The sequence below is a fragment of the Fundulus heteroclitus genome, chromosome 8 (assembly GCF_011125445.2).
Source record: "Fundulus heteroclitus isolate FHET01 chromosome 8, MU-UCD_Fhet_4.1, whole genome shotgun sequence".
In the NCBI taxonomy this organism is placed as follows: Eukaryota; Metazoa; Chordata; class Actinopteri; order Cyprinodontiformes; family Fundulidae; genus Fundulus; species Fundulus heteroclitus.
Genome location: NC_046368.1, coordinates 31123658 through 31135710, shown reverse-complemented (window position 1 = coordinate 31135710; position 12053 = coordinate 31123658). Strand labels below are relative to the sequence as shown.

Genomic DNA, 12053 nt, shown 5'->3' with positions numbered 1-12053 from the left:
ATAATCAATAACAACAATAACAGTGGTAATTGTAGATTATTTTCAATAATCTGTGTATCTGATCGGTTTATTTTTTACACACCTAAATGGTGATGATTATCATTTTAATTGTTATGTTTTAAACTAGATTAGATTTCATCATTCACACTAAAATTTAATTATTTGTCATTACTTTGTTCATAACATTTGTTCATTGCTTGGTCGTTGAAATGGACCCTAAAAATAATAAAATATTTAAAAAAATTAAAACAGGAGTTATTCAGTTATTTTCCATTATTGGGGGGCAGTGAATTTTTGGTGGTACAGTCTGATCATTGTAAAACTGACTGAATAAACTGGGTTGCACTGCTAGTAGAATAATATTTGTAGATTATAATTTTTGATGGCTGGCTTATCCGTCTAAAGTTGATCCTTCTGACTCCTAACTGCATCAGTGTTAAAAAGCTTCTCTAACATGCACATGCCAACCTGTGCGGTAGAGCTGGAGGGCTGACAGGATCTGAGTGGAGTGGAGCTGCACTCTGAGAGCCGGGATATCAAAGCTGCCAGCGTTGGCTTTTGCACTCACACACTGTAGGAACACTGGCCTGGCTCGACGGATCAGGTTCACCAGCGCATCCTGCAGGACAAAGAGTTACACGATGAAAGCTGTTACACTTCTGGAGGATTCTCACAGCATATTCACAGCAGTGTCTCTTACTGCCTGCAGCTTTACAGCTATACAATGGGAGTATCTGCGTATCGCTGCCATCCCGCCACTGAAGGTTTTGCGGATGGTCCCGTTCCTCTGCAGAGCGCGCTGACTGCCCCCCTCCAGCCCGCCCAGGCCTCGGCACAGAGGTGGCACCGAGATTCTGGGTCTGAACAGAGTCTTGATAACCCCTCTGAGCAAGGCAAAGAGAGAAACAATGAGTGCTCTCATCAGAATTTATCAAATATACTTTTATAGGAAATAGACTTGAGTGATAAATGATAGAACTGTGTATAAACAAAACAGACAAAGCCATGTTGATTAAAGCTGACTTTACAGCGACACAAGAGTTAAATAGTAAAACCTACATGTGGTAAAAACAAACATTGTTTTATTATTTACAGGACATCATTAATAGTAACACATGTAAAAGTCTATTTTTAACTTAGAGGAGGTATATGATTTAAAAAGAAATACTTCTATAAAGACATCAGCTTCAAATCTGCAGAGAACCAACTTTATTCTCAGAAATGTGTGGTTAAGCAGTGCCTTGCAAAAATATTCATCTTCAACTTTCCCACATTTTGTCATGTTACAACAAACATTAATGGGCTTTACTGGGGCTTTACTTGTGGTTAAATAAGAACAAAACCAAAATGTATGGTTGATGACCCACACTTTATAAAACAAGCTCTATCCTGTTTTGCTCTCTTCCACCATCTGAGATGTTCAAGCTGTCAGAACTCAGCATGTGCTTGTCAGCAATCTAAATGTGGCTGCACAACAACTATCTTCTGTTAAATGAAAACAAAACTGAAACCCTTATCATCTCCCCTGATGATAAAATTCCTATAATCAGGCAGCATCTTGCTTCCTTAACTCCAACTCTGAAAAGTAGTCTCAGAATCCTGGGTGTCATTTTTGGACAATCATTGTAAAACACTAATTTGTAACTGCTTTTATCATTTAAGGAATATTTCGAAACTAAGAGAATTCGTGTCACAGACTGAACTATAAATGACTATTCACACTTTTTTTCAATAGTCTTTTTAACTGTTTAAATAAATCCTCCTCGACCCGACTTGCTGCAGCAATGATGCTGACTGAAACAAGCAGAAGGCCACAGATCACTCCTGTTCGAACCTCCCTGCACTGGTTACCTGTGCATTAGGCAACCATGATTTTGTGTTTTTAAATAGTTTTTCCTCCTGTGAAGAACTTTGTGAGATCAATTGTCTGTGAAAGGTGGTATAAATAAAATTGTACTTGCTTTGCCTACTATCCAGATAATATAATAATAATATTAATTCACACGCCCCTGTTTTGGGTAATGTGTGTGTATTGGAATAAAGAATGTGAAATTCCTGTTGAGTCAGAGTGGAGTATGGTGCATTTGCTGTGATGTGATGATCTTGTTTTCATACTTAATGATCCCCCCCCATTACATTCCACTGGTGAGGAGAACAATAGCACAGAAGAAGTCAGTGAAAGTTTGGTCAGATGAGGCCACTGAGAGACTGAGGAATTGTTTCAGAACCACAGACAAAGCTCTCATGGTGATGACATCAACAGCCTGAATAAATGCATCACTGGCTACATGACCTTCTGTGTGGAGAACATTGTGCCTACACGACGGCTACGGTGCTTTCCAAACAACCCCCCTGGGTTACCCCTGAGCTGAAAGTCCTCCTGAACCAGAAGAAAGAGGCCTTCTTCTCAGGGGACAGAGAGGAGCAGCGTAGAGTCCAGCGGGAGCTCCAGTGGAGGATTAGGGCAGCAAAGAACGATTATGGGAGGAAGATAGAGGAGCAGCTGGCGCAGAACAACGTCAGAGACGTGTGGAGAGGTCTGAAGAACATCTCCGGCTTTGGGCAGAGGACCAGCAGGGCTGCAGACGGTGACACCAAGTCTGCAGATGAGTTAAACAGGTTCTTCACCCGGTTTGACTCCCCCCACACTGGCCCCCTCCCTGCCATCAGCCCTCCACACGCCTCCAACCCCCAGCCCACCAGGGATCCACCTTCCCCCCCGCTGCCACTCTCACCAACGACTGACCCATCCACACCTTTGATCCAGCCTTCCTCCCCCCTCACAGTCACTTCAATGCAGGTGAGGGGACAGCTGACGAGGCTGAAACAGAGGAAAGCCTCTGGACCGGACGGCATCCCCCCCAGGCTACTGAGGACCTGTGCAGATGAGCTCTGTGAGGTCCTCAGCTACATCTACAACCTGAGCCTCAGCCTGGGGGTGGTGCCCACCCTGTGGAAGACCTCCTATGTGGTACCGGTTCCTAAAACACTGCACACCAGAGAACCGGCCCACTTCAGACCAGTCACCCTGACCCCCCACCTGATGAAGACCATGGAGCGCCTCATCCTAGCACATCTACGCACCGTGGTGAGCCCCACCCTGGACCCGCTGCAGTTTGCCTACCGGTCCAACATCGGAGTAGAGGACGCCATCATCTACCTGCTGCAGCGGGCATTCGCCCACCTGGAGACCACCGGGAGCGCTGTGAGAGTCATGTTCTTTGACTTCTCCAGCGCTTTCAACACCATCAGACCGGTGCTGCTGAGGGGGAAGCTGGAGGACGCTGGGGTGGACAAACATCTGGCTGACTGGACCATGGACTACCTCACTGACCGCCCTCAGTATGTGCAGCTGCATGGCTGTCAGTCTGAGGTGGCACTCTGCAGCACCGGGGGCCCCCAGGGCACCGTTCTGTCTCCGTTTCTTTTCACCCTCTACACCTCGGACTTCACCTACAACACGGACAGCTGCCATCTTCAGAAGTTCTCTGATGACTCGGCCATTGTGGGCTGTGTGTCTGAGGGGAACGAGCTGCAGTACCGGTCGGTCATCATGGACTTTGTGGACTGGTGTGAGGAGAACCACCTGTGTCTAAACACCAGTAAGACCAAGGAGATGGTGATCAACTTCAGGAGTAGACCCCCACCTCACTCCCCCGTGAACATCCAGGGGCAGGACATAGAAACTGTGGAGGGTTTCAAATACCTGGGTGTTCATGTATTTTGTAGTTGTATATAAGACACCCTGAATGTACATAGTCATCTCAAATCTCTGTTTTATTTCCTTTGTATTTTTGTTTTATTTTTTCTTTGATACACTGTATCTAGATATATATATAGACCCACTGTTTATACCTTATGCACCTTTTCCTCCTTTTGGCACCTTCTTTTGATCACTAAGTCGATGTGTGACAAGTTAATTTCTCCAATGTGAGATCAATAAAGCTTATCTTATCTTATCTTATCTTATCTTATCTTATCTTATCTTAGGTATCGGTTGAAGCTACTCTTAGCATTCGGCAGGCTGAGCTGAATGAATTTTCATCAGAGCAAATCTGCATAGCCTACTGTGGGATTAAATCATTTTAAATGGTCATTGCTGTCACACTTGAGTTGTATTTGTGTTTATTCTGCTAAAAAAGTTGCAAAAGAAAGCAAATTTGTCAAGTTTAGCTGAAGATCGATCTGTTTGATACGGTATAAGAGGTGTAGGGGGAAAAAACTTTTTGTTTGTTTGTTTTTACCTAAAGCAAAAGCCCACTGCAAATACACAAAGGGAGTAAAAATATTTTTATCAATTTTCCATTGACTGTACTGTAAGGCCGTGAGTGTCTTGGTGAACGAGGCTCTGCTCACCAGAACTCTGCTCATATCTTACCATGTACCGTGTACTAGTGTGGCTCATTTAATGCACAATAAATTGTTTCATCATAACATTACTAACCACACATCTCACATAAGAAAGCTAAGTTACAAATACAAGTAAAGTTTAAATATCATAAAACTTCAATTCATTTTTGAGGCCATGAGGGATTGTGTTGCAGAAACAAGTTTTCAAATATTAAATTTTCAAGAAAAGGAATATTTCAGAGTACAAACAACTGCCAGAGAGACTGTTCAATAAGGTATGAATGCAGTCTAGTTAACAAGTGAAAATAGGGGCAGGTTGTCCACCTTCTTTTGGCCTTAAAACATATAAATGTACTACAAGGCTAAAATCAAACATAACAGAGAAAAGTTTGGGCCTCCAAACTCACACGGTGGAGTTTTGGAGCAGAGAAATGGCGTTGAGAGAAGACTGGTTGTTCTGGATCCAACCAAACCATCCCGTGAGATCGTAACGGACAGGGTCACAGCCAGTCAGGTGGTTCACCTCGCACTGCAGTGGCTGCTCACACTGACGCACTGCAGACACACAAACACACACATGAATTACGTAACACGGAATGAAATCACTTACTACAGCCAGCTCTTGCTCTCCCCATACACACAGGGATCCTCTCTGGCTATCTGTATGTCTCTGTATGCTTCATATTTACCAGTGTTGCTGTAATAACGACAGACTCTCTCCAGAGCGGCACTTTCACAGGAGGCGGGTGTCACCATCTCCTCATCCAGAACCCACAGCAGACCTCGGGGGTTTTCATCTGCTGCGCGGACCTGAGACACACAACCACAAATGCAATATCAAATATACAGATTCTTTAATTACTTAGGACAAAAGCTGTCTTACAATTTTACACCTAAAGGGTCACTTAATTTTCATTATGATATTCATATTCTCAGACATGAACAACTGATCAAAGCAGAAATAAAAGGCTTCTTTACCGTCCATTATACAATCACCACTGGTGGTAACCAAAGGAGGTTTTGGGTTTCAACTTTTTCAAGGGTCAATAAATACACAACAACTTGGTAATAATGTAGCCATACCAAGCATAAACAGTCAAAATGATGAGCGGTCAAAAGTCATCAATATTTGCTCAGAACAAATACTCTGAGATGATATGTAGGGGAGGATGTTTCCAGAACGCATCAGGAAGTGAACTGAGAACAAGTGCTATTAGCTACTCACGCTGTATTCCATGTGCACCTATAGATGGCATTTAGATCAAGGAATATCAAACTTACCCATCTTCTAGTTTAAAGTTGGATAATTAAAGGGATCTGCCAAATGTTGCACTCAAAAACAAGGCTAATTCATGTTAGCAAACAAGCTAGCAGCTATGAATGTCTCTGCATTCTATGGATTCAAACACAAAAGGAACACGCTCACAAAAATATGTTGGACATGTGTTTATGAATGGGAAAGATTTCAAAAGATACAAACTGTCAGAAGAGGAGAATAAGCTGTTTATTTTAGCAGCTATCTCAGTTGAAAGGGCAGCCATATTGGATTTTGTAGTGTACGGTTAGTGAGAAACCTCCTTCTTTCACTCTGAGTTCTTACTTCAGGGGACCTTCCTGTGTATTTTTCCAACTTGGAATGAGGAAATCTTTTCTTTAAACACTGTAATTTTTCTTTCTGTCTTTATCTATGTAAAAAAAAAATGGAAAGTCTTGTAGTACTGTTTCAAAAAGACTTGGCAGCAAGGTGCTGCTTGGAAAACTGTGTGAGAGGCGAAACTATTACTAAAAAGAGAATAATTAATTCAAATTATTCACATCTAAACACGTTAGCAAATATATTTGACAAAAATGCAGTTCATCTTCTTTTAATATGATGAAAGGTCAAACGAAGTAACAGATTTCTGTCTGTCTCTGAGAGTGTGTGACTTTCATAGACATAATTTACGAAGTCTTTAAAACAATGCAGGAAACCGGGTAAGGATGTGGTGAATCGCTTCCTGTGTTTTACATGCAGCTTTACCTGTGGAGGCGACTGATCGATGGCAGAAACAACTTCTGAAGAACAGCTCTCAGGACACTCAAACTCCACATTAACCCTCTCCTACAACAAAAACACAGAGCTCCGATGTCAGCATTGCCACCTATACATTCATAGTCAAACATTTGTCCAAAAGATGTCAATTTTCTGCACTGTTTTCAAAATTTTCCTTCACAGACATTTTCCTTGAAAATAAAATGTCTGTGAAGTTGGTTCTGCCTTTAGTCTTCCAGGCTTTTTTCTGTAAGTTGTCATGTATACAGTTTATGCACTCACTAACCTCTATATTAGGTATACCTGTTCAACTGCTCGACAACACAGATAGAAAATGAGTAAATCACATGGCAGCTAGTCAATTCCTGTAGACAAGAGACTTGCTGAAGTTCAAAGTGAGCAATAGAATGAGGAAGAAAGGGGAATCTCAGTGACCTTGAACATGGCATGGCTTGGTGTCAAACTGTATGATCTGAGTATCCCGCAGATCTGCTGTCGATTTTAACACATGACTATTGCAGAATTACATGAGTAAATACCAAAAATATATATATTTTTGGTATTTACGTACCAAATGTCATAAAGCAGCAAATATAGATTCTGATGTTTAAAATTACAGAGTGAATCATCACAAAAATGCATTATTATATTCCCCGTTTCTGCAAACTTTTACTATATAAACAGTTGTTTACAAAAGGATTCACACTTAAGACATGTAAAAACTAAACTTTTTACAAATAAAACTCTAAACACAAAGTTAGGATGGTCTAGTCAAAGTCTAAGGGTAAAGCTAATTCAGAATCTGAGGTAAGACTTGAAAACTGATGTTAACAGAGGCTCTCCTACAAATCAGACTGTGTAAAAACGTCAGTCTTTAGATGTGCAAAGCTGGTGGGGATGTACACCAAAACGTCTGCAGCTGTAACTGCAGCAAACCTTGGTCTGTCACATGAAATCACAATAAATGTAGTTTTGCATCAGTTTGTGGCTGTGCTGGAAGAAAGACGAGTGGTTACCTGTGCGTATCTGTCCAGCGAGTGTATGAAGGTTTGTGTGTGGTAGTGCTCCAGCAGCCGCTCTTGCAGGTAGTTGTGACAAAGCTCGGACCAGCTGGCCCCTCGCTCTTCTGCACAGTGCCGGGGGTTCCTCAGGCCTGGCGTGTCCACCACCATCACAGAGGCTAACGCCAGCTGCTCACTGCTCAGGGCTCTGCCCACAAAACAACACCAACATTACATCTGCTTAGGTCTGTGCAAAAACGCACCCGAGTTGTCACGACAGGTACTTGCCTCACCTTCTAATGAACCAAAAAGGGCATTTGGTGCACAGAAAGAGCGGAAAAAATATTACTTTTGCTTTGCTTTCACCAAAAGTCAAGTTATAGAGATTTACAAAACTGTTGCTTTCGCTTGCAGATAATAGGATATTGGGTTTACAGCTCTCCCTCTGGTTCTCTCCGTGTGTGTGTGTGTGTGTGTGTGTGTGTGTGTGTGTGTGTGTGTGTGTGTGTGTGTGTGTGTGTGTGTGTGTGTGTGTGTGTGTGTGTGTGTGTGTGTGCTTGGTTGTTGGTCCTGTATGCCTCCCTGTGATGTACTGGCTACCTGTCCAGAGGTATACCCCTCCTGAAGTCCACCCCCACCCTTGGTGGATAGTTAGATAATGGATGGATGCTCCCCCTCTCTGGAGTCACTCTTCCTTTTTGGTTAACAAAGTGTGAAATGAAGGCCACTCATGCTACATAATCCCAAAAAATGTGTTAAGAAGAACCAGTGTTAGCTCTGCGGTGCCTTCATACCTGTTGATGAGTGAGACTATGACAGTGAAGAGCTCTTCATAGAGTCCAGCAGCCATTCCATCCACACACTGGGAAGCTGTTAAACGGGGACCTGCACAAACCGGTGCCAAATAGGTAGAGGAGACTGTGGTCAGGCATCTAAATGACTGTGTGGCTGTGTATAGTGCTATATAGCGTAATGGCACATCAACTCTCTTTGCTTCAGGTGACATACTTATTGAGTTCTATGTCTAAACCATCTTTGTTTCAGGGTTTTTAGAGAGACAGCCAAGAAGGACTGACCCACAGTGTTTACCATCAACCTCAGATAAACCCTTTTTGCTTCTTCATTTTCCAGCAGCAACATCTCCTGCGAGAGTTAATTGAGACTCTCACCCTCTTCAGACTCGTTCCTTTCTCTGCTGACACCAGTGGCTTTCTGCAGCAGCTGTCGCAGGTGATGTTTGAAGACGGCAGTGTCCAGCTCCTCCGCCTCACATCCCAGGATGCTGCTGGCTGCCTGAGCGCTGTCGAAGTTCACAAACTGCCTCCTGCCCACTGCACAGACAGAGAGAGAGGATCGTTTCACACAGTCCGCTGACAGACAACGTGTCGGTCAGTCCAGCAACTTCTGTCTGGTCACTCTGGAGGCCATTGTAATGGATGACTGATTTCTGTTATTTTAGGTTCAGAAGATTTTTGTTTAAATTGTTTTCTGTGAAAAGCTTCGAAGAGAATGTGTTCAGAAACGCTTAATGAAAAGTATGCCTAGTGACTTCATGAATTATTTAAAAATATGCCCATAAGCTGCGCTGCTTACGTTACGCGGCCAGTACATTTCCTCCTTAAGGTGACCGGATTTGATTTCTCTAATGAAAACTGGGGAAGATAGATAGATAGATAGATAGATAGATAGATAGATAGATAGATAGATAGATAGATAGATAGATAGATAGATAGATAGATAGATAGATAGATAGATAGATAGATAGATAGATAGATAGATAGATAGATAGATTACATTTACCCAAATAATACAACTTATCTAAATCATAAAAGTAATACATAAGAAAACAATGGACTTAGATATACATAAATATTCATCCAACCATTAGTACATACATACATACATCATTTATTTACAATTTTATACTATTATACTTTTTTACATTTCCTTTAACATCTTAGTTTAAACTACTCCTCTCCATCCTTATATTTATTTAGGATTTGCATTCTATATTTTCTTCTGCTGTAGACTTCTGGGCATCTTAATTATGCGGTAAGTTTTTTTCATAAATCTAGCTTTTCATCTTCTTCAGAGTGTGAAGAAAATGGACGAGAGCTGCAGGCCCTCCTTCTTTTAATTTGTCAATCTCTCAGCACTACTATCATTCCTATGCAGGCCCCGTGTGGAGAACATTTCCACCATTATGAGGATATTTGATCCATCTTTCATCTGAAGTACAACCACAATTAATTGAAGCTTGTTAAGGATAAGAACTATTTCTGGCCCTCATCTCAGAGAGTGAAACTCATATATTATATAGATTCAATACACATAGAGTGAAATATGTCAAGCTTTATTTCTTTTCATTTTGATGATTATGGCTTACAGAGAATGTAAACATGTATCGAATCCTAACCCTAAGAATCCTAAGACTAAAAGTAGAATTTCCCGAATTCTAGATTTTTCTTGGATTTTTACCTTGGTAAGATAAAAGTTATTCACAAAGCATCCTGGGCCTTAAGAGAGCTCCTAAAGTGACAAAATGTTAGGAGGGGTGAGGAGGACTTTTACTGAGCCTAAGAGTATCTGAAGCAGGAAGATGGTGGAAACAGAGAGATGATCCATCACCTAAACAGGGGATGAAATAAGCACATAAGCTTCTTTAACAACCATCATACAATTATAATGTGTAGATAAGATCAACTTTATCATCCATAGAGGGAAATTAAGTAATTTATTGCAGCCCAACAGGTTAAAGGCGCGACTAGTAATGCTATTGTATTGACGATCAATAAAAAATACAAAATGGAGAGATTTACAAAGAATATGTATAAAAGAGTTGAGAAAGTATTTTCTGTATTGCATGATGATGTCAGTCGCTTGTGTGATACCATCTCCTCACTTTTGATTCCTGCAGTGCTTCTCACTTTTCAGGCTGGGTTATAAAAGCACCAAGAGGAGCAGAGAAAAAGGTGCATTGATCTGCGGCAATACGCTTCAGAGTCTGTGTATTTTCAGAATGATCCAAGGACCAATTTACCTTTCAACACTCCTTTATTCTACTCCCAGAACCGCGAGCTGTACGCTGTCCAGTTCGGTTTTCTCCACCTTTTTTTCCATTTTCTGTCGGTCGTTTAACCAATACATCCGCTTCCCAATCCCAGTAACATTCTGACAGGTGAGAGTGCATTAATATCAAATAGATAAATTAGTAAAAAGACTAATCAATTAATTTAGCTAAATTTTATCATCATGACACATTTCTCAATCCAGTCTCATGAATTAATTTTTCTCCTTTGATCATTGGGAGCGCATTTGTGTTTTGTTTTTTTCTTGTACTATCAACCAATCATGGCTCAGGGTCAACCATACCTCCTCACTAAGATAAAAGTTTCTGTCATCTCCCTACAGCAGAGATCTGAATCACTCTTAAGCTAAGACTCTAAAATAGGAGCTCTCTGAGAGGACTCTGAGAATCTTTGTGAAAACGGGCACTGGAATCCAGGATCTCAGAAAATGTGAATATTGTAAAAAGGCTCATTATTAGAAACTCATGGTGTCCCACCCTGATCAGTTAATTCACTTAAAACACGTGCAAATGTTTCCGGAGCCTCTAAATGGTCTCTCAGTCTGGATCAGCAGTTGACAGAGTCCTGGGAGGACTGCTGACTTGACAGATGACCAGAACACAGTCAATAACGCTCTCAAAGAGGATAAGCCAAAAAAGGTCATTGCCACAGAAGCTGCTTGTTCACAGACTGTTGTATCCAGTTGAGTGGAAGGAAATGTGGTAGGAAAAGATTAACCAGCAGCAGGTAAAACCACAGCCTTAAGATGATTGTCAGGCAAAATCCATTCAAGAATTTCATCTGGAAGTCTGAAGGAAGAGCGGCGCAGTACAGAACCAATGTTGCTTGAAATCCAGTGTGAGGTTTTCAGGGTCAGTGATGATCTGGTGCACCATGTCATCTGGTGTTGGCCCAATGGGTTTTCTGATGACCACAGGAAACATTTGAGGCTCTTATGCTTCCTTCTGCTGACAAGCTTTATGGATATACTGATTAAATTTTCAAGCAGGACTTGGTACCTGCCCACACTGCCAAAGGTACCACTAACTGGTCCAATGACCATGGTGCTCCTGGTCTTAATTGGCCAGCAAACTGGCCTGACCCGAGCCCACAGAAAATCTATGGAGTATTATCAAGAGGAAGATGAGAGACTCCAGACCCAACAATGGAGATGAGCAGAAGGTTGTTATTAAAGCAACCTGGACTTCATGAACCCCTTAGCAGAACCAATGGCTGATTGTCTCCATCCCCCACTGCACTGATGCAGTCATTTATACTGCTGGATCAGTGCTTTGGTGATCTTTCTGTGGGTACGTCCTGTTAAAGGGGGAGTTTTCCTTTCCACTGTGGCTACAAGTACGCTCGGCATGAAATATTAAACCTGGGCATGTTCTCGATCTGCTTGGTTTCCTTAGACATAAAACACTTCAACAGATTTCAATACTAAACTGAACTCGGTTACATTGTTTCATAATTTAAGTAGTATCCATATCAGTGTATATAACTGCCTTAGAATGTGAACGATTGGATTAACATTTTTGTAAAATGCCTTGAGCTGATGGGGCTGTGAAATGGCATCGTATAAACTAACTGAATCGAGTT

The 12053-nt window shown here is 41.7% G+C and overlaps 1 protein-coding gene across 3 annotated transcripts in view; it reads right to left on the bottom strand.

Annotated features, from left to right (window-relative positions):
* The window catches only part of LOC105915521 (unconventional myosin-XVIIIb), an 81954-nt gene that overhangs the window by 39963 nt on the left and 29938 nt on the right, over nt 1-12053 (bottom strand). For all 3 annotated transcript variants that reach the window (XR_004931560.1, XM_036140568.1, XM_036140569.1), the window contains exons 13-20: nt 8553-8714; nt 8178-8268; nt 7399-7591; nt 6371-6451; nt 5040-5160; nt 4758-4905; nt 701-884; nt 469-619 (exon numbers count right to left, since the gene is read on the bottom strand). Coding sequence is in view for 2 of the 3 variants with exons in the window: in XM_036140568.1 (XP_035996461.1) it covers nt 469-619; nt 701-884; nt 4758-4905; nt 5040-5160; nt 6371-6451; nt 7399-7591; nt 8178-8268; nt 8553-8714 (1131 nt within the window). In the remaining variant the exon portion in view is untranslated. The remainder of the gene's footprint in view (nt 1-468; nt 620-700; nt 885-4757; nt 4906-5039; nt 5161-6370; nt 6452-7398; nt 7592-8177; nt 8269-8552; nt 8715-12053) is intronic.